We start from the raw sequence: 21,887 nt of genomic DNA, 5'->3' as shown, positions 1-21,887 counted from the left end.
CATTTATTATGCAGCATAGCCTGATGCATGAAAAGTGCTTCCTGAGCATATTTCCTACAGGTGGCTAAATTCAGCTTTTTCTTTGGGTATATAATTTTGATGCCATGCTGGACTGATGCCAAATGGCATTCAGTTTTCAGACCGGCATCTGAGAAAAGTGGAGCTTAAAATGTATATCTTTGAAGCTTGGCAGACGGCCTCAGAAACAATAACTGTGCAGTTGGCCTGACAGCTGGTTCTTTGAGAACCTTCCTGGCTCTGCCAATTTTGTTCTGCTTCTGTGATGGAATTATTTAAGGTTTTGAAAAATCTAAGCATCATCCGTTTGTTTGGCCGGCCAGAGGGGCCTGCCTTAAACCGAGCAAATGCTCTCGCGTGGTCCCATTTGCACCATTAGCAAATTAAATCTTTTAACTCTGTGTGCAAGAGTCTGTGTTTTGCTGTTGCCCTCCTGGTGTTCTTGGGCTGCAGTTCCTAATAATCTCTGAACGTGGGCTGGCTGGCAAGGACTGATGACAGCTCGAGTCCCAACAGCAATGCAAGGGTCACTTCTTCCCTGTCCTTTGCACACCCCTTTCAGCAATTACAGAAGTCAAAAGTGGATTCACAGCAGATGTAGATATCTCCATAGGTAATGAGTTCATTGCAAAAATGAGTAAATCAGTCACTGAGCAAGTTCAATATTGAAGCCAGTACTGTACAGCCATACCTCGGCTCCCGGACACCTTGGGAGTCAAACTTTCCGGCTCCTGAACGTTCTTTAGGAGGCTGAATGTCTGATGGGGCTTCCGATTGGCTGTAGGAACTTCCTGCAGCCAATCAGAAGCCGCACTTTGGAAGTCGACTGTTTCGGAAGTCGAATGGACTTCCGGAACGGATTCTGTTAGACTTCTGAGGTACAACTGTACTCTGTTCCTAAGAGTCCTTTACACTTTCGAGCCTGTCACTGAATTAGTTCATTCAGAATTTTGCCTTACTTAGCAGAAAACCCTTCTGGTTTGGAATTGTGCAGGCTGTTCCTTCGGATGAAGATACCCATATTAGAGCTACAAATTAAGATTAATAACAACAGCAACAATAACAATAATATTCAGGGACTTAAGCTCACTGTCCACCTTTTAGCAGAACTGAAAGCTTTAGTTGTCCTTAATCAGTAGGTCAAGCAATTAATCATTGTGGGTTGATTGATCTTTGAGGCTGGAATTTCATGATACAGTTCTTTGTGTGTTGGGGCTGAAGCAACCAATGTGGTGGCCAACAGATGTCATAGAATCATAGAGTTGGAAGAGACCACAAGGGCCATCGAGTCCAACCCCCTGCCAAGCAGGAAACACCATCAGAGCACTCCTGATATATGGTTGTCAAGCCTCTGCTTAAAGACCTCCAAAGAAGGAGACTCCACCACACTCCTTGGCAGCAAATTCCACTGTCGAACAGCTCTTACTGTCAGGAAGTTCTTCCTAATGTTTAGGTGGAATCTTCTTTCTTGTAGTTTGGATCCATTGCTCCGTGTCCGCTTCTCTGGAGCAGCAGAAAACAACCTTTCTCCCTCCTCTATGTGACATCCTTTTATATATTTGAACATGGCTATCATATCACCCCTTAAATGCCTCTTCTCCAGGCTAAACATGCCCAGCTCCCTTAGCCGTTCCTCATAAGGCATCGTTTCCAGGCCTTTGACCATTTTGGTTGCCCTTCTCTGGACACGTTCCAGTTTGTCAGTGTCCTTCTTGAACTGTGGTGCCCAGAACTGGACACAGTACTCCAGGTGTGTACTGTTGTTGGACTACAACTCCCATCCCGCCCAGCCAGGCATGGTCAGTGTTCAGGAATGATGGGATTCTCAGTCTAGCAGTTACACATTGGCTAAACCTGTGATAGAGGGTTATCGTATATCAGCACTGGTGAAGTTGTGGCCTTTCATGTGTTGCTAGACTCCCAGCCACCGCCACCCCTGGCCATGCTGACTGGGGCTGAGGAGCGTTGTAGTCCGAAAACATCTATAGGGTTGGAGAGTTCCCATCCCTCACTTAGCACCTTCCATCAAGATCTCAAAAAATAGCTCACAGTTTTGCCCGGTAATGGCCTCAGATGCTAAATATCCTCTGTTCTGGGCACTGGGAGGCAGAATCTATCAACAGAAGAGTAGATGGGTTTGAGTATGAGATTTGATTCTTAGGACCAGGTACATCATGCTGTTTTAGGAGGCCAGAGGTTGCTTTTGCTTGTGTTTCTTTCTTGATTTCCATATTTCAAACCAAGTCATCAGTAGAACTCCACCCCCTGCCCCAAAATGCCTACCTAAATATGCAGCTGTTGTGCAATCCAATTATCTTGCCATTTCCAGTGTGCTTCCTTCCAGTTGTAAATTGTGACTAAGCCGGGCTTTTTTACAGCTTCACATACAAGACCCTTTATTAATTATGCACATTTATTACCTGTAAAACGTCCCAGGGCAGGTTGTATAACAAATGCAGTATATAGATCAGTGATTCTCAAACTTGGGTCCCCAGCTGTTGTTGGACTACAGTGGTACCTTGGGTTAAGAACTTAATTTGTTCTGGAGGTCCATTCTTAACCTGAAACTGTTCTTAACCTGAGGTAACACTTTAGCTAATGGGGCCTCCCGTTGCTGCCATGCTGATTTCTGTTCTCATCCTGAAGCAAAGTTCTTAACCCAAGGTACTATTTCTGGGTTAGCGGAGTCTGTAACCTGAAACGTCTGTAAAACGAGGTACCACTGTATAGTATTTGTAGTTGTGTTTGCAGAGCATAAGATCTCAGATGAACCCACCGCAGGAAAGATGCATCCTGGTTGCTCAGGGGGGAAACTACAGGGGGTTTTAGGACTAGAAAATAAATGAAAATCAGGATAAGTGCACTAAAGCGAAGGGGAAAACAACCACTCTTTAGGGCATATGGGATTCTTGTCACCTGGTGTCCATATAACTCACTTAATGATAACAGCTGTGATTTTACTCATTGGCTAAAAACATTGACAGGTGGAAACAGCCAGGTTGGCTCATTTCACACAGATCACCTAGAAAGGTATCTAGAGTTGACTTCATGGCTTTCTTACTTTCTAGGAGGGCTAGAGAAGTACTTTTTTGAAAAACGAAGGCTTAGCATCGGGGGGCCCTGCCTGGGTGGACCAGTGAAGGCCTTCATGGGTGCCAAGTTGGAGACCCCTGGGCTGAATAGAGTCGTATATAGGGATTTGCTGGAGCCAAGGCCCTGGTTCAGCCACAGTCCTATGGTGTGTGGAACGCTTCAAAAAAGAAATCCTCCTTTCTTCAGAATTGGTTATTTGCCTCTTTGTTTAAAGAGCAACTTTACAGGTCCAGAAAAGTTGCTGTGAGCAGATAAAAGTTCCCCCTGGGAAGTTTTTCTCCTTATGTGTGACCAGCCACGTGGTTATTTACAGGCCCGTATTGTGGTTTCTGTTGCCCTCCCATCTTCTACAACCAGGTGTTAGAAACATTCCTTTCCCCATTCACCTAAGCGCTAAATGCTGCCTTCTCTTCCTCTTGTTTCTGCATGCAGACGATCGTCCCAAGGCTGGCCCAGTAGTAACTAAACCTGTTTCCTCGGAGGCGAGCAAATCGGCTTCCCCGTCTCCCCCTCCGCCCCTCATAGCAGAGGCCGAGTCCGTGCTGCCAGTGGTGCCGCTGGTGCGCCCAGGGAGCCCCATTGCAGTGGACACTACAGAGGAGCCGCCCGAGGTCCCCGCCGATATATTTGAACCCGTTAGCGCCACCACTACAGTGCCAGGGGGCCCCGTGCTCCCCCAGGAAGCCCCCGTCTTGGACACAGAGTCACAGGAGGAGGCTGCTGCTAGCCCGATTTTGGAGCCTCCCCCCCAGCCGGTTCCTGCAGAAATGCCGGTGGCCGAAGAGACGGTGCCGGCGGAGACAGTGACTGTCCAGCAGGAGGCCCCTCAGCCAGAGGAACCGCTTCCTGCGGCTCCGCCAGGGGCTCCCCCGACCCCACCACCTTCCCTGGAGGAGGTATCTGAGGGGGCTGTGGAGTCTAACGGGGTGCTGGAGGAGGAGACGCCGGAGCCCGTGCCCGAGGCTGCCACATGCCAGCCAGATTCCGCCATGGAGTCCCCCATCGCTCAGCCGGAGGAGCTGGCAGCGATGTCCCATGGTCTGGATACTCCAGGGAAGCCGGCAGCCGAAGAATCCGAGGATCAGCCCGAGTCGGACATGAGCCCCATCTCCGAGCCCGAGGAGGTGAAAGCCGAGGAGCCCCTGGCCCCACTGGCCACACCTCCTGCCGAAGAGGAGGAGGAGGAGCCGGAGGAGGAGGAGGAGGAAGAAGAGGAGGAATGTGAGGAGCCGGCCGAGACCGCAGAGCAGAGCGCCCAGCCAGCAGCTGCGCCCTTGGAGGCCGCAGAGGTGGCCACACAAGGTGAGTGCGGCATTTCAGAGGGAGCCCAGTGGGAAAATGCAAGCAAATCTCCATCTGTGAGATGGGGAGGTCAGTGGTGTGCAGCAAGCCTTGACTGCTTGTTTGTAGCTCTTCAGTGCAGCTTTCTTCCTTTAGGAATCAGCGTTGGTTTTTCCCAGAGAGAGAGGGCCGTGTTTAGTAGCCAGCTCTCTGTAGCTTTGGGAAAAGACCCACGTTCCTTTCAGGAACCTTCAACGGGCACCAGCAGTCAGTTCCAGAATGCCATTCTCTGGTTAGGTTCATTGCATTGGTGGGAAAACAGCAAAGGCTGTTGGGTTGTACATTTAAAGGACCTGGAGTCTCCTGGAGCATTTTCTCCTCTGCTTCTTTGGAGTCTTCTGCCTTTGATGATGCCTTGGTTTGTCCCAGCCGTATTATTCTAGGATTCTTTCCTACCAACAGCATAGTATGTCTGCATGTGGCAAAGAAGCCAGGACATTTACCTGGCAGGTAACAGCAAGCGTGTTTTGTCACAAGCGTTAACATCCCGCAGCAAATCACTTAATTTGATTCGTAAGATTAATTGGAACTTGTTCTGTGTTAACCTCCTCCCGCCGCCACCTTGGAGCAGTGGTGACTGTCACTCTGTGGCAGGGGCTGCTCTCCTGTGAGTCCCTGGCTAGTGTGGCTCATCCTCCCCAACCCTCTTTGCAACTCTCTAGTGGCCGTATCGGTGCCAAAGAAGAAGCGGAAGATGAAGGACCTAAACAAGAAGGAAGCTGTTGGAGACCTGCTGGATGCATTCAAGGTGGGTGGCCCCCACGGTCTAGTCAGGAGCTGAGAAACATAGCCTGATCCATTACCCAGACTCAACTAGCTGGGTACCACTTCTTCCCATCACTGACTATATGCCGCAGGTTTAAAATAGTTTGACGATTCTTCCCCCTGCAGTCCCATGGAATCCTGGGGAACTGTTAACTCCGCAAGCAGCAGCATCAGTCGTGCACAGATAACACTTAAATATGTGGATTGTGAACTATGGCTTGGGGCAGGTGGCGTTGTGGAATCATAGAATTGTAGTGTTGGAAGGGACCCCTGACGATTGTTAGTCCAGTCCCCTGCAATGCAGGAATCTTGCCCACAGGTGGGCTCAAACCTGCTTAGCACTCTGACCCACTGTACCAAGTAAAAAGGAGTGAAGGGTGGGTTCTGCAACATGACCATGAATTGCGCAGATTGGCATAGCCTTAAGATTTCAGCACCTTGAAAACCGCTTGTTCAAAAGGCTGCTAAGGAGGGCTTGAGACCCTGCTGGTCAGTACCCAGTGGAATCTCCAAATCCTGGCAGTGGGTGCAGAGCAGAGTGATCAGGGAGAAGAGGTTTAAGTTGAACTGATTTATTCCCCCCTACCCCATCCCCCCAAAAAGAAGAGAAAAGAAAGCACAGCAGTATTAAACCCATTGTGCAAATCCCAAAAAAGTCAATACAAAATGACACCATTTGAAAACAACTAAAAAGTGGTTTCTCCCAAAGGAAATCCATCAACATTCCACATGGAATAGGCTGTGCTCATATTCGTTGATCACTTCAACATGCATGTTTGCTGCAACCTAATATAGTAATTTGAAGAAATCTATACAAGACTGGAAATTTGTTTCCACTTCCCCCATTGTTATTTATATATCCCTTTTGGGTTGTTACTTAAATCTCTCTTTGTTCTCCTTTTCTTGCTTAATCACCGTAATTGTAATTTTGTCACAACAACTACCTCCTTAGCTGTGATAAACTATTATGGCACCACAAATAAGCCATTGACAGTAAAATGATTCCTTCACTGGGGCTCAAAAGAGTTTGCTCAGATTGAAATAGAACAGAACAATAATTGATTGTCGACTAACCAGTCCAGCATGAAAATGTAGTATAACACTTCAGCTACCTTTTACAGACTAGACTAGTGGTAGTTAACTGTGCCCTCCCCAAAGCATTTTTTTCTGGTTTTCCCCTTCCCCAAAGAACCTCCCAGCTGGTATCCTTTGTAAATGTTTTCTGCTCAGAGCTGCAGCTTTTGCTTTTTTCTTGAGATCTTCTCTGCTTGCCCTCTTAGCCCAGTGAGGGTGGCTCAGAGATAGAGAACAAGCCTCCCGTGCCAGCCCCAGAGCCCGAGGAGCCTGCCCCCGTTCGCTCCCAGGAGGAGCCCGAGGAGACGTGGGAAGAGAAAGAGGATAAGCTAGACCCTGAGAAGGTCAAGCAGGCTGACCAGAAGTACAGCTACACAGCAGGTGAGGCTCGTGCCAAATGGCTTTCTCTTTTCTCCCCCCACCCCTGGCTGCTACCTATTGGAGCCTTCTGTGATTATCTCGTTTTTGAGCCATCGTGTCTGGGCCACTGACACACTGTGATGGAGCTGAGCATCTGAGCAGGCTTGTGACCCCGTGAACTGCTGGCTTGTCTTGGGCTGTTGGGGAAAGGCTTTGCAGGAATTCCCCTCCACTGGGTGTCCAGTCACTTCAGGATTAAGCAATAGTTGCTCTCAGCAAGGGCCGGATCACTCATTCCCCTTTCGTGCTAAGTCACTGTGTTTACAGAAGCCTCTCTCTGACTGTAATAGTTGCAGCAGCAGGCACAGGCATTCGTGGCTACACAGCCCCCTGCTAACTCACAGCAAGCCGCTCCCCTGCAGAGCAGCCCCCAGCTTTTCCTTGCTGAAGAGATCATGCAAATAACTGGGTGGTTTGTTCCTTTTGCTTTGTACTAGAATGGGACGAACGGAGATGCAGATCACCAGCACACAGAAATAGCTGCAGCTCTTACACTGACTTCCTTGTTTTCTCTGGCAAGGAAGAGCTGGGTCTGCTTGGAAACTGAAGTGCAGTGCCTTTGAACTAGCTCTTTGCTAATTATGTAGGGTGAGAAGTGAGCCAGAAGACCTTGGAAGGCATGTGCTGACTCTTGGAACCAGAAGCAAGCATGGGCACAGAGAGCACCCCCCTCCACCTTTTGCATGCAAATATTGCAGTACCTTTAAGAGCTTAATCTTAAAACAACAGCAGTTCTGCAAAGTTACTGAATGGGAGGAAAATGTCATTGCTCCATTAACAACAGTAACGTCTCATATGTTAAAAGAGCAACTGGGTCACTGCAACAAAGGAGATGCAAGGCAGTCCCAAGTTAGAGATCTGGCAGTCAGCATTTAGATAACCGGGGGGGGGGGGGCTGTGTTAGAAGATTGGGAACTCTGGGTAAGGAGACAGTGAAAGATGCAAGAAAATTTGAGTAGGAGCATTTGCCAGGCACCATGGTGGGAGGCATAATTTTGCATGCCATAGCAAGTGTCTGGGCTTCTGAAGCCCTCCATAGTTTAGCTCAGTTCTGGCGTATGGCCCCCCCCCCCCCCCCCGTTGAAGAGGAGGGCTGAGAACTGCTCCTTCCGAGCTCCAAGCTTACAGCAGGGGAAGTGGAGCAAGGAATTGTCTCTGGCCTCACTGTAAAGCTCATTGTGACGTAGGAGCAAGACCCAAGTCCTTGTGGAAGGGGTGATCTTGGCAACAACGCATTTTTGGTTGGCCAAGATTTATAAGCCCCACTCAATTCTTGCGGATGCACCATCACCCTTCGAAAATGCAGGTGCTTCTTTCCCTACTGTTGCTGGGAATTCTTGACCGCCTGTTGTGAGTGTGATTTCAATTTGGTGCTTTCCACCTTCCTTTCCTTAACAGAGCAGTGGAAGCCATTGAACCCAGAAGAGAAGAAGAGATACGACCGGGAGTTCCTGTTGGGTTTCCAGTTCATCTTTGCCAGCATGCAGAAGCCCGAGGGTTTGCCCCATATCAGCGATGTGGTCTTGGAAAAGGTCAGTCCTCCGTTTCCAGCTGGGGTCACCAGATGTCCCGCAGATGCTTCCTTTTGCTTTTCTTTGCATGGTGTGCCCAGAGAAGAAGAAGAAGAGTTTGGATTTGATGTCCCGCCTTTCACTCCCCTTCAGGAATCTCAAAGCGGCTAACATTCTCCTTTCCCTTCCTCCCCCACAACAAACACTCTGTGAGGTGAGTGGGGCTGAGAGACTTCAAAGAAGTGTGACTGGCCCAAGGTCACCCAGCAGCTGCATGTGGAGGAGCGGAGACGCGAACCCGGTTCCCCAGATTACGAGACTACCGCTCTTAACCACTACACCACACTGGCTCTCTCTGGACAACTGCACAACATGATCAGTCCAACGAAGTTGATGTCAAAGTTGATGTGGGTGGTGCTGTGGTCTAAACCACTGAGCCTCTTGGGCTTGCCAATCAGAAGGTTGGCAGTTCGAATCTGTACCACGGGGTGAGCTCCTGTTGCTCTGTCTCAGCTCCTGCCAACCTATACACCTTTAGGCACCAGGCAAAAATGTTCCTTTTTAATCAGGCCTTTGCTTAACCGATCAACATCTTACACCCTTTAAAAGGTGGCTCTTTGGGGGGGGGGCGTATTGGATTATTTTTAATTTTTATTTTATATATTGTGATTTTTATATATCTCTGGGTATAGGGCAGTATAGAAATTCAATAAATGAATGAATGAATGAATCTCATTGGCATCAGCTCATGTTAGGCCAAGACCTGTGGTGATTTCTGAAAAGTAGAGTTTTAGGCATGTTCGGAGGCAAAACTTTGAAGATTTTAGCTGCACAACCTTAAGACTTTCAGAACCTCTCTTATCTTTTGTGTGTTTTTCTCCCTGCCCCTTGACTTAACAGGCAAATAAGATGCCCTTGCGACCTCTGGACCCCGTGCGCCTGAGCACCATGAATTGTGGACCAGATTTCACACCCTCCTTTGCCAACCTGGGCCGCCCAACGCCACCTAACCGTGGACCGGTATGTACCATCACACCGTGTCTTGTCTGGCATGTATCCCCTGCCAGCTTTGTCTGCATGATGAACTCCAAGTTAGTGCCATCGTGTCTGGGCCACTGATGCTCTGTGATGGAACTGAGTATCTGAGCAGGCAGACGGGCGCACCTTCTGCTTGCTCCCCCATCTGTTGGAGCCAAGCACACTGGGAGGCAGGCTAGCATCACGCTGGCAGCGCCACCTCTATGCCAGTGCTTCTTTGTGCTGGGGGGCAGGTTGAGTGGCATCTGAAAAGTGCTGGCATCACTTCTCCCCCTTTGCTTCCACAGCCTGCAGGGCCAGGGCAGCGCCGATCCCAGCAAAGCCTGAGGAAGGAGCCTCGGAAGATTATTGCTGTAGCGTCCCTGAACGAAGATGTCAAGCTCAACAAGGCTGAGAAGGCCTGGAAGCCCAGCAGCAAGCGGGCAAGTGAGCCAGAGGATCCTGAAAATTTAAAAACCCAGGTAAGGACTTGCATGACCTCATCTGTACCCTCACACTTTCCTGATTGGTGAGTCTCTTACTAGCTGCTTACAGATTCAGATGCTCTCTCACTTCTCATATGTAAAGTTCCCCTTTTTCCTTCATGGTTTGCTCAAACCCTAGCTTAGTGTGGCCACCCACCAGCTGATCAGAGCTGAAGTCAATTACTTGAAGCCCTGATTTGCATGCACCAATTTTTAACCAACGTTTTAAACCTCAGCGTTAAACAATTGTAGTTAGCTATAACTATAATTGGTCCCAATGCTGATGAACAGTGGAACCTTGGTTGTCGAACATAATCCATTCCGGAAGACTGTTGGACTTCCGAAACATTTGGCAGCTGAGGCTCAAAGGGCTATTTCGCCGTTTGGGTCCTGAAATGTTCGGTTTCCAAGACACTCGAAAACCGAGGTTCCACTGTACCACTAAATGAGGGTAACAGCAGGCTGTATAAAGGGCTCGTGTCTCCGTAATTTATGTGGTTGAGACTGTGAATTTTACATCTGAAATAGACCACCAGGGTACAAAGAGGTGGGGAAATAACCTCTTGCTTTCCCCCCAAGTGCTTTACATTTTGCATTTTATTTCTGAAGGGTACCCCCCCCCCACAAAAGTGGTGGAAAAACAGCTGGGTGGTGGTGGATGTCATTCAGTAACTTGCATTTTAGCTCACCAACAACTTCATCTGGATACTGGTATTTTGGAAGACATTCCTGCTCCAGTCTCTGTGCTTGCCTCAAAGGAAAATGTGAGTGCTTGCTTTGCTCCCTGGAGGGAAGAAAGCCATGCCCTCCGTGGTTTTCTTCCAGGCTCCTTTCCCTGAACCTCTGGGACAGGGTTCATTCCTGCTGGAGTTCCAGCCTCCTTTACTTCCTTTGGGGTGTGAACTCTTCCTTTGAGGTGGCAGAGATTTCAAAAGCTCCCCCCCCAAAAAAAAGACACTGAAAAGAAATTGGGAGGCATTTCCAATGCATTTTATTTTTCTGTGGAACATAGTCCATTTCTTAAGTTCATTAAGGAACAATGAATAGATGGCAATTTCAAATACGGTCTTTAGGCAAGTGTGGCAGTTTGAAAGGGTTTAGCTTTGCTTACTAAATACAAGTAAAACAAACATGCTAAATTGGCACACTATAGAGAAGTGGTTGTGAACGCCCCTAGGGAGCAGTGGGATTACACAGGGGGTAGCAGTAATAGAAATCGGGGATGCTGGAGGCGTAAACGACTCTCGGACTCCGAAAAGCTGGTATCAACAGGAACAAGTTAATCAGTCTTGTTGCCAATAGTTCCAATTGGATTTTGAATACATGTGCAAGTAATTGTTACTGTTTGGAATGTTATGTGTCAGTATCTTTCTTAGTGGGTTGTGTAGATCGCTATTCTGAATAATGCCTTTTATAGGGTAGGGGGCACTGGGGATGTGTTTATGGCACCCAGGGGGTGGTGGCCCAAAATTTTTATGGACCCACTGCTCTAGAGCAGGGTTTCTGAAACTTGGGCCTTGGGCTATTTTTTGGACTACAACGCCCATCATCCCTAGCTAGCACCACCAGTGGTTAGGGATGATGGGAATTGTAGTCCAAAAGCAGCTGGAGACCCCAAGCTTAGGAAACCCTGCTCTAGAGCATCGGGGGGAAATCTTAAAGAAAACCCCAATTCAGAATTATTGGAAAACCCATGTGGCTGCTCCCAAGATTAAAACATAGAAGATAAAGGAAAACGATATGGTGGCCAAGATTCAGAAGGGGTGCATGTGTTTTCCTGCCCTCAGCAGTTGCGGGGAGACTCATGGGGAAAGGAAAGATGGTTGCCACCTTCCAGCCCCTGTGGATTTGCTTTCCTCTTGGCTTGCGATGGGCTCGTGTGTGCTCTGCTTCGCTTGCCGAGTTCATTCCAGCAAACTCAGCCCTGGGCAGAGCAGAGCAGCCAGGAGCTGTTTGCCCTCCCTACCAGCTTGCTAGGCTGGCAGGTTTCTGAGCTCCCACGTCCACACCTGCAGAAGGAAGGAACGGGTGGAGCAGGACAGGTGTCTCTGTGTGTGTTTATGCCAAGCTTACCTTGCTGACGGCGTCTGGGTGTTTCCTCCCCACAGGAGCTGTTCCGGCGTGTGCGCAGCATTCTGAACAAGCTGACGCCGCAGATGTTCCAGCAGCTGATGAAGCAAGTCACCGAGCTGTCCATTGACACCGAGGAGCGCCTCAAGGGCGTCATCGACCTCATCTTCGAGAAGGCCATCTCTGAGCCAAACTTCTCTGTTGCCTATGCCAACATGTGCCGTTGCCTTATGGGGGTGAGTGCTTCCACCTCTCTCTGGGCTGTAGAGGGCCTCGTTTTCCTGCTCGGGATGGGAAGAGGCATGGAAATGCTGTTCGTTCAGGACCATGGCTTGGCTATCAAGCCTGTATCCTCACCGTCCTTAAAGGACCTTTGGAGAGAGGCTGGCAGTGTGGCCGAAAAGCACCAGGCTAGAGGACACTGTCAGGCAGATCTTTCATCCAATCTCCAAGAATGGTTGCCTGCGGTCGGGGGGGGGGGCAGTCAGATCTCCGGTTACGAATCGGATGGGCCCCACAGGAGTTTGCTGGTTTAGAGCGCGTGAGCTCATCCCTAACTGCTGCAGACACATGAATTTACAGGTTGCATGCGAATATGAAACAGAGCTGTAGCATTAGAAAGCTGGGATAGCTCTGTTTCTTACTACGTTTCCCATGGAAAGAAATTGTAGCCAAAGTAGCACACCTTGATTTTATATATGTACAAGATAGGGTCAGAAATTGGCCCAAGGGGCCGCTTGCAAATAGTGGTTGCATAGCTTACCATTTGAGCAGTACTTTATCTGTGGTTTTGTTAAATCTGTGTCAAAAGAGGTGCCTGGGTGTAGATTTCAGTTTCAAGTTTCTGTTCTCTCCCTTTGGCTCGTTGCCGTAAAAATGCGAAGAGTCTGGAATTCACTCCTTTATCCACAATTACATGGCTGCAATGCATTGATACATTTATTTCTATTTGCTTACTATGCATTTTGTTCATGTATTTTCCTTTCGATCCTGTGTGTTTCCTCAGTGCATGTTGAAAGATGAGCTATGACTCGTGGAAAAGGCTTGTGGGTTGAGGTGGGGGGGATCAGAACTGGGGCTTCCAGCCCCCTCTGCTGGCAGTAGAGGGCCAGTTGGAAACCGTCTGAAACCGCTTCCCATTGTGACTCGTGTCTGTCCCTGTTCTAGCTGAAAGTCCCCACTACTGACAAGCCGACCGTGATGGTCAACTTCCGCAAGGTACTCCTGAACCGGTGCCAGAAAGAGTTTGAGAAAGACAAGGATGACGATGAGATTTTTGAGAAGAAGCAAAAGGAGATGGATGACACAGCTGGTGTGAGTTGAGCTTGAAACTTGGGCGGGGTGTGTGCATGAGAAAAAGGTTCCCCACCCCTGGGTTCCAGTGATTTATGGAAGTAACAACTGTGAAATACGTATGCACAAATACAGAGATAGAGGTAATCAAGTTCAGCTCTCGGATCCTCCTGACCTCTACCCCTGTTCCGTCCGCAGCCCGAGGAGAGAGCTCGTCTGAAGGAGGAGCTGGATGACGCCCGGGACAAGGCCCGTCGGCGCTCCCTGGGCAACATCAAGTTCATCGGGGAGCTCTTTAAGCTGAAGATGTTGACCGAAGCCATCATGCATGACTGTGTGGTGAAGCTGCTCAAGAACCATGACGAGGAATCGCTCGAGTGCTTATGCCGACTGCTCACCACCATTGGCAAGGACCTGGACTTTGAAAAGGCCAAGGTATGGCCTTGCCCAGTGTTCAGAAATGCAGCTTTTCATAGCACACAAGAATACACATCCCAGATTGCACTGCCCTTTCGCTTCATGCTGGGCATCAGCAGAGTGGTTTCTCTACTGCTGCTTCTCCCCTGGCCTTCCCCTGTTGAGATGCTGGCTTCACAGCTCTTGCTCAGAGCCTACAGGGTTCTGTCCTCCGTGCTTTGGTGCCAGATTGGAAATGCCAAGTATAGCTCTAGTCTGGAGGATCCTCCTGTTGTCATTGAACTACATCTCCCATCTTTCCCCAGCATTGGCCAACTTAGCTGGGGCTGATGGGAGTTGGAGCCCCAAATCATATTTGGAGGGTTGCAGGTTCCCAGTCCCTGACATGGCACCACTGCTTAACCTGGCAGGCTTTCCTTGCATTTTCCGGGAAGGTTGAAATTTGGTGCTCATAATCTGACATGGGAGAAGGGGAAAGGGAGGAATTGGCAGAGAGGCTTTAGCAGCAGAGCTGGGAGATGGCTGCATGCCACTTGACAGCCATCTCCCAGCTCTGCTGCTAAAGCTTCTTGCCTAGGAAGAAATGTGCAGCCATTGCCCAACTATACAGCTCACTTTTTTCTGTAGCTACTTGTGATGCCTATTGGAGAGTTTCAAGGGAGCAGCCTCCCCCAGCCAAGCTACTTTGCAGGGTGGAGAGAACTGTGCCCAGGACTAGATATTTCCCAGAAAGACAAAGGCCAGACAGCTGGGCTGAGGAAAATATGTCTCTTCTCACCAGCCCACAAACATTCAAGGAACCGGCTACCCCAGCCCTGGCTTCTACAGGGAACTTATATAGTGGCTGCTTGTTTCCTTACTTGAACCTCACCTTTCACCATGAGTTGGAAGCCCTCAAGGAGAACGTCTTGCCTTGGTTGCTCCCATCCCTCCCGCAACACATAGGCACATTGCTGCCTCTGTTCGTTCGTTGTCACTTCTCTCCTTTTCTCCTCTTCCCCACCCAGCCACGGATGGATCAGTACTTCAACCAGATGGAGAAGATAATCAAGGAGAAGAAAACGTCCTCACGTATCCGCTTCATGCTGCAGGATGTGATTGACCTCAGACGGGTAAGGTGCAGACTGTTGCTCCCTTATGGCCCCCTCCGGGCTAGATGAGAGCCCTGCCCCCTTCCTGGGATAGGCCGGCCTGACTCTGGGTAAGGTGCCTTTCCATCCCAGGGCAACTTGAGTGGGACCGATGGCAGCACGAGCCAACACACACTTTTCTCTCTCCCCAGCCCCTTAGACACTGTTGCAGCCTGTAGCCCTTGGCTTGTGCGGCTTATGCAATGGACTGACAATACCGCAAGTAGCTTTGTTTGGTGCAGGGAGGTTTCCAGCGCTGGCCCTTTTCTACACCAAAGGGTGCTATGTGCTCAATTGCACCCTGGGAGAAGGTGCTGCCCAGGAGCTGCTCGCCTGTGTTCCGGCATTGTTGGACTCCCGTTATACCTGGCCATTGACTATGCTGGCTGGGGCGTTGGAGTTGGGAGTTGGAGTCCAAGAATGCCTGGAGGGTCACAGATTCTCGAATCCTGATTCACACCCAGAGGCCTTAAGATTGCAGTTCCAAGTGTCACACACAAATGGCTGCTTTGCTTCCAGCATATGAACTACAGAAGCTGTAGGGGTGAGGGGTCAGGCTATTGGAAGTGCTGCAGGGGCTCTCAACTGTTGCAAGGGGAAGGGCTGCCTGCTTGGAAGGGGTCACACGAAAAGCCCCCGCTGCATTTTGGGCTGCTGAGCATTCCCCTTGCATGGGCCTCCTGCCAAGCAATGCTTTGATGCCTGGATAGCTCAGGACTCGCTTCCGTTCCATTCTCTCTTACTGCAATTACTGGACAAGTGCTCTTTCCAGAGGTGTGAAATAGAGCGGCCCTTACTTCCGGGTTAGCGCCATCAGCTAATGGCGGATTCCCTCCGAGCTCCGGAGGGAATCGGCTCCGCAGGATTGGGTCTTGACCGCTGCGGCGACGCGGGGACCCTCAAAAATCACAGGTGGTGAAGCCTGTGAACCTGGTGACTTGGCGGGCACCATTTGCGCCCCCCGACCTGTGAAGGAGCCTTTTTAAAGGCTTCGGAATGGGGGACGGGGTGAGCGGCGCGGTGCTGAGAGTCGACTGCTTCTCCTGCGGAGTGAAGCCACATTGCCATGGTCGAAGAGCGCTGACTTCTTCTTGTGAACAATTGGACTTTAAAGCAACAACCCGTGAGTAGTACGGAAATTGGAAAGAAAAATATTTTTTTTTGAATTAGGCACGATCGGGGAAGGCGCAAACAGGAAGTCTGTCTCCCTGTCTTGTAAATAATTTAAAGCAAGGACCTGCTAACTAAGGTCGAGAGAACCCTTTCTTTTTTACTTGGTAAAAGACATTAATTTCACGATTTGGCAATATAAGTAATCTTACTGGAGGATAAAGAGCTAATTTTGGGAGCTGAAGTGCCACCCCCCCCCCGGACCCGGGAGTGCTCCACAAGAGAGCCTGCTGATGAGGTATTGAAGAGTTTGACAGCTGTCAAATTTAGCTGTCAAGACGGGAAAAGAGAACTTTGTTTCTGTTGTTTCTGCTGGCTATATTTGTTACAATTTGGTTACAGTTTGTTGAAAACAAGGAAGAACTGTTACAAACTAACTTGATTTTTGGATTTGAACTAGAAGGAATATTAAGTTACCAAAATCCCTCTAGAGGGGGATTTGGGACATTACAAGAATGGCTGGAGGAGGGAAAATTCAGGCTGGGTTGGACAAAGTTTTTGTTCTCTTGGGAAAGTTACAAGGCCAAATTGATGTTTTGGCTACAAATGTTGCAACTCTGAACTTAACAGTAAATAACATCACTGAATTTGATAAGGATTTGACTCAGGAAGCCCATGCAGCTGGACAAAAAGAGAAACTTGAGAGCTTTGAGAGTGTGGAGAAGGGGATATATGTTGTTCCTGAGGAAAAGGAAGGAGGAGCTGTAACTTTGCAGATGATAAAGGAGAGCCAGAGGCCTGACATGATGGCTACAAAGGAAAATAAGAACTTGATGTCAAAAATCTGGCTTGAATTGGAGATTGAAGAATGGAGAGATCTCCTCATGTGGAGATCTGAAGACCCAAGGATTACAAATTTGCTTAAGGTGGAAGTTGGAGCTTTGGGGACATTTGGACTTGAAAGGAATAAGAAACATGATTTGGGCTCCACTTTTAAGTATGGAGGTCTGGCTGGAAGAAATATGGACCCTATCGGGACAGAGCTTCTCCGAGATCTGGTGTTTAATATTAAGGACTATAAAAAAAACCGGCAGAGAGGAATTGAGAGAGAATTAAGAGCCTCAGATGTGAGATCTCCAGGCTGATAGTAGACTAAGACTGATGGACATTTGTTGGGGATTGAAACCGGGAAAGGGGGGGGGGTGGAGTTTGGGAATCCAAAGGGTGTATAATTACAATCTGTTTTATTTTTATTTTATTTTGTTATTTGTATGAAAATTGGGGAATTCGTGGAAGGGAAATTGGGTCGACGTTAGAAAAATGTTTTAAGAATGAGTATTGATGCATAAGTATTGTGTTTAAGTTTGGATAAGGCAAAATTGGTTTTTTAAAATGAACTAAATAGAAAAAGGTTAAAATTAGGGATAAGAACTTGCTGAACTAACATTTTGAATTGGAATATAAGAAGGGGAGGTGTGGGGAAGTCAGGGAAATATGTTATAGAAAAATAAGGATTGTGAACTTTATGTGTTTTTAAACCTTTTTGTTTTTCCTTTTTTGATTCTTTTTTAATGTATTAAAGTTGAAAATTTCAATAAATATCTTTAAAAAAAAAGAAAGAAAGAAATAGAGCTGCCCTTGTCAGGCATAGAGCTTAAGAGACATAACACATGAGAAACAGGGCCGCCTTCCCCAGATGTTTGTGGTGGTGCTATTGCTTAGTTGGTAGAGCAATGTGCTTTGAAAGCAGAAGGTCCCAAGGTCAATTGCTGGCATCCCCAAGTAGAACTGGGAAAGATTCCCTGCCTGAAACCATGAAGAGCACCTGCAAGTCTGTGTAGACAACAGACTTGTCCCAGCCAGCTCCCAACAAAATATTAAAATAAAGCGTCAAACATTAAAAACTTCCCGATACAGGGCTGCTTTCAGATGTCTTCTAAAATTTGTGTAGTTTATCCCCTTGACATCTGGTGAGAGAGCGTTCCACAGGGTAGGTGCCACTACTGAAAAGGCCCTCTGCCTGGTTCCCTGTAACCTCACTTCACGCAGGGAAGGAACCACCAGAAGGCCCCCAGAGCTTGATGGTCTGACTTTGTAAAAGGCATCTTCTTGTCTTCTTACAATGTTGCTGGACTGCAAGTACCATCACTCCCGCTGGCTGGAGATGATGGAGGCTGTGGTCTTTAACAACACCTTCATCTGGCCAGATTAAGAGATGGTGGAGGGAAGGACAAAGGGTGTATGTTTAGAGCAGTGTTTCCCAACCTTGGGTCTCCACCTATTTCTGGACTCCAACTCCCATCATCCCTAGCTAGCAAGATCAGTGGTCGGGGTGATGGGAATTGCAGTCCAAAAACAGTTGAAGACCCAAGGTTGGGAAACTCTGGTTTAGAGGTCAGTTGCAAGAACAGCGACCAGGTGGACTGGCCGCTGGTGCTGTTGGCTCTGGAAGGGAACCTGAGCCCAGAGGCTGGTCCTGGCTAGACCAACAGAGAAGCTGGTGCTGCCTGTCTCTCGCTCCTCCCTTGCTGTCACATGCCAAGCGTTCTGGGTGCTGTAACCTCTCCCCTTGCTTTCCTCTTTGCCTCTTGCAGAACAGTTGGGTGCCAAGGAGAGGGGACCAGGGCCCCAAGACCATTGACCAGATCCACAAAGAAGCTGAGATGGAGGAGCACCGTGAACACATCAAAGTTCAGCAGCTGATGTCCAAGGGATCAGATAAGAGGAGAGGGCCTCCAGGCCCATCGTCCGCAGGTGGGTGGGTTGGTCGCCATCTCAGTTTCTGGATCCATTGCTGCCTTGTGGAGGCCACCCGCTTTTAATGCCCCTGGAAGAGCAGCTTTGGGACGCCCCAAGTTAATTGTGTGTCTATGTGCGTGATGCAGCCGGGCGCCACCGAAAGATGTGCCTGGTGTAGCTCGTCCTTAAAAATTAGGCAAAATTATTGATTTTATTCATTTTCATAAAATTTATACACCACTTGATTGGAAAAAGAAAAGTCAGAGTGGTGTACAAAAAGATGAAATAACAAAATTTATGGACTTTGGATCCATGGTGGTGGTTAAACAGAGCTTCCCCGTTTAGAAGCAGTATGCTACTGAACATCATAGAATCATAGAGTTTCGAAGGGAACCCAAAGGTCATCTAGTCCAACCCCCCCTGCAATGCAGGAATCTCAACTACAGCATCCGTGACAGTTGGGCATCCAACCTCTGCCCACCTCCCAAGGGAAACCATTCCACTGTCAAACAGCTCTTGCTGTCAGAAAGTTCTTCCTGGCGTTTAGTCGGAATCTCCTTTTCTTGTAACGTGAAGCCGTTGACTTGAGTCCTACCCTCCAGATCAGGAGAAAACAAGCTTGCTCCATCCTCGGTGTAACAGTCCTTGCTGAACTGAATAGGCTTTTGGGCTGACCCTGCCAGACTTTCTCTTTTTTTCTTTTTTTAAGCCAGCCTTTTTTAAGAGATAGACTCTCTTGTTCCAATAGGAACAGTAGACATGTGTACCCATTCATGGGTGGCTTGCCATGGTTAGGCTGTTACAAATGATAGACCTTGACTCAGCTGTCTCTGCAGGTGGGCGGGGCAGCCAAGTTTCAGATGACGGCTGGAACACCGTCCCCATCAGCAAGGGCAACAGGCCGATTGACACCAGCAGGTTAACAAAAATCACCAAGGTAAGCTGCTGGGTTGGAGTGGGGATTTTGGGGAATCGTGGCCTTTTTCAACTTAAAGTGACAGTTTCTATTGGTTGTGAAAGACGAGAGAATTTTAAAAACCCACTTAGGATAAGGCTACCTGCCTGAGTCAGCTCAATTCATGTGCTTGATCTGTGTCCCTCTGATGGGAATTGTAGTCTAAAATATCTGTAGGGCACCAGATTGGGGGAAGACTGTATTTAAGCTCTGGGCAACAAAGGATTGAATGCAGGCGAGCACATAGAATTGCACACATGAGTGGGTGGACCGGCTGGCTGAGGAGCAGCAGATTGTTTGTGCACTATATCTAGCATAGAAAGCAAACAGGTTACCAGATGTGGGGTGGAATCCTGTACCTCTCCTACCAGCCCTGCATCAGGCTAGTGGCATTTGTGGGCTGATTTACAAGCCTGTAGTAACTAACTTGTTTATCCTTGCAAAATTGAGTTTTTTATGACTTCTGTGGTGGTTGATGGCGCTATTGTTGACATGGAGGGATAGGGAAGGAGGAATACATATGGAGGCTGACATCTAGTAGGGGTTGGGCAATCCAGAAAGCATTCTGTCATTGTTAAGTAGATGGGTTGGGTGCTTCTTTGGCTGCCTCTGATGGTGAATGAATTGCCTCCTCCTCTCTCCTTGCCCCCTCCCAGCCAGGTTCAATCGACTCCAACAACCAGCTCTTTGCACCCGGCGGGCGTCTGAGCTGGGGGAAGGGCAGCAGTGGTGGTTCGGGTGCCAAGCCTGCCGAACCAGGTAAGTGCAGCTGGCGCAAAGAAGGGTTTGCAAAGTGGGCGGTGCTTCTGCAGCTCCTTGGTCCTCTAACCCGCTGTCTTACCTGTCCTTTCTTTGCCCAGCGCCTGACTCCAACCGGCCAGCCACAAGTACCTTGAATCGCTTCTCAGCCTTACAGCAGTCGGCTCCTGCAGAGAGCCAGGACGTGCGGCGTGTGGTGCAAAGGTCCGTCTCATTCCCACTCTTACTTAAATTCCCCCCCCCCCACTCTTGCTCCTCAGGCCTGCCAGGTCCATCCTGCTGTTCCAAGCACCTTAGGTGCATTTTTGGATTTTGCATTTGCTCAAGGGGAGGAAAGTATTTGGCTTTTGCCAACACATGAGCTCCTAAACCTCCTCACGTGCGAATAGGGCATGGCTGGCTGCAGATGTTGGGTAGGAATACCAAAAACAGATACAGTGGTACCTCAGGTTACAGACGCTTCAGGTTACAGACTCTGCTAACCGAGAAATAGTACCTCGGGTTAAGAACTTTGCTTCAGGATGAGAACAGAAATCGTGCAGCGGCGGTGCGGCAGGCCCCATTAGCTAAAGTGGTGCTTCAGGTTAAGAACAGTTTCAGGTTAAGAACGGACCTCCAGAATGAATTAAGTACTTAACCCGAGGTACCACTGTAGATCAGAGTGGGGGAATAAATCCCCATCTTGCAACTTGAATACAAGTATTCTAATAAGTTTGCGTAGTTTGATACATGTACTTTATTCTGACTTTCCCTCCTGCCTCCCCATTTTACGTAATTTGGAACTGCATGGGACACTTGAGCATCTGGGGAGAATGCAGGGAAGCAAGATAGAAATCGATGTGGGGGTTTCTTCCTGCAACCTTCCAGCCTCTGTGCCACTTGCCTCATCACCCTCTGCCGCCAGCAGTGCCACTGGTCAGGGATGAGGGGAGTTGTAGCCCAACAATGCCTGAAGGGCCACAGACTCCCCATCCTTCCTTTGTTTTTGCAGTCTTGGTACACATTGATGGCATTGTGGGAAGGACCATAAATCTGCTAGAGTGCTCTCCAAACAGAGGGTCACAGGCTCAACTCTGCCCATCTCCGGTTAAAGAATCATAGAGTTGGGAGGGACCCCAAGAGTCATCTAATCCAACCCCTGGCAAGGCAGGAATCTCAACTAAAGCAGTCATGACAAATGGCCATCCAACCTCTGCTTAAAAACCTCCAAGGAAGGAGATCCACAAGCTCCCAAGGGGGTCCATTAAGAGTTCAACAGCTCTTACTGTCAGAAACTTTCTCCTGATGTTTAGTCGGAATCTCCTTTCTTGTAACTTGAAACCATTGGTGCGAGTCCTACCCTCCGGAGCAAGAGAAAACAAGCTTGTTCCCTCTTCCATGTGACAGCCCTTGAGATACCTGATATCGTATCTCCTCCCAGTCTCCTCTTTTCCAGGATAAGCATGGCCAGCTCCTTCATCCATTCCTCATCAGGCTTGGTTTCCAGAGAATCATAGGCCTGGCAAGAGCCTCTACCTAAGACCTCTTGAGTAGGCAGAACCAGGCTGGATTAGACGAATAGTCAGCATAGGGCAGCCTTCCCTAACCTGCTGCCCTCCAGCTGCTACAATCTGCAATTTCCAGCTGTGCTAGCGGGAACTTTTAATCCACTACATCAGGAGGGCACCGGGTTGAGGGAGGGTATTATAGA

General features: G+C 48.7%; 1 protein-coding gene and 2 non-coding genes across 15 annotated transcripts in view; all 3 read left to right on the top strand.

The window, feature by feature from the left end:
* Positions 1-21,887, top strand: part of EIF4G1 (eukaryotic translation initiation factor 4 gamma 1) — an 80,104-nt gene that overhangs the window by 51,190 nt on the left and 7,027 nt on the right. For all 13 annotated transcript variants that reach the window (XM_053390693.1, XM_053390692.1, XM_053390689.1 and 10 more), the window contains 14 exons: positions 3,544-4,413; positions 5,115-5,200; positions 6,498-6,672; positions 8,110-8,243; positions 9,123-9,242; positions 9,548-9,721; positions 11,833-12,030; positions 12,962-13,108; positions 13,286-13,522; positions 14,512-14,616; positions 18,339-18,498; positions 19,320-19,420; positions 20,095-20,197; positions 20,299-20,401. In XM_053390693.1, the coding sequence (XP_053246668.1) occupies positions 3,544-4,413; positions 5,115-5,200; positions 6,498-6,672; positions 8,110-8,243; positions 9,123-9,242; positions 9,548-9,721; positions 11,833-12,030; positions 12,962-13,108; positions 13,286-13,522; positions 14,512-14,616; positions 18,339-18,498; positions 19,320-19,420; positions 20,095-20,197; positions 20,299-20,401 (2,713 nt within the window). The remainder of the gene's footprint in view (positions 1-3,543; positions 4,414-5,114; positions 5,201-6,497; positions 6,673-8,109; positions 8,244-9,122; positions 9,243-9,547; positions 9,722-11,832; positions 12,031-12,961; positions 13,109-13,285; positions 13,523-14,511; positions 14,617-18,338; positions 18,499-19,319; positions 19,421-20,094; positions 20,198-20,298; positions 20,402-21,887) is intronic.
* Positions 6,737-6,813, top strand: LOC128414987 (small nucleolar RNA SNORD66). Its single transcript, XR_008330791.1, has one exon. It is a non-coding gene; the product is annotated as a small nucleolar RNA SNORD66 (small nucleolar RNA).
* Positions 9,296-9,372, top strand: LOC128414988 (small nucleolar RNA SNORD66). The gene has a single exon (XR_008330792.1). It is a non-coding gene; the product is annotated as a small nucleolar RNA SNORD66 (small nucleolar RNA).

The sequence above is a fragment of the Podarcis raffonei genome, chromosome 5 (genome assembly GCF_027172205.1).
Source record: "Podarcis raffonei isolate rPodRaf1 chromosome 5, rPodRaf1.pri, whole genome shotgun sequence".
NCBI classification, from domain to species: domain Eukaryota; kingdom Metazoa; phylum Chordata; class Lepidosauria; order Squamata; family Lacertidae; genus Podarcis; species Podarcis raffonei.
The sequence above is the reverse complement of the archived record's forward strand: the minus strand, read 5'-3'. Positions and strand labels throughout refer to the sequence as shown.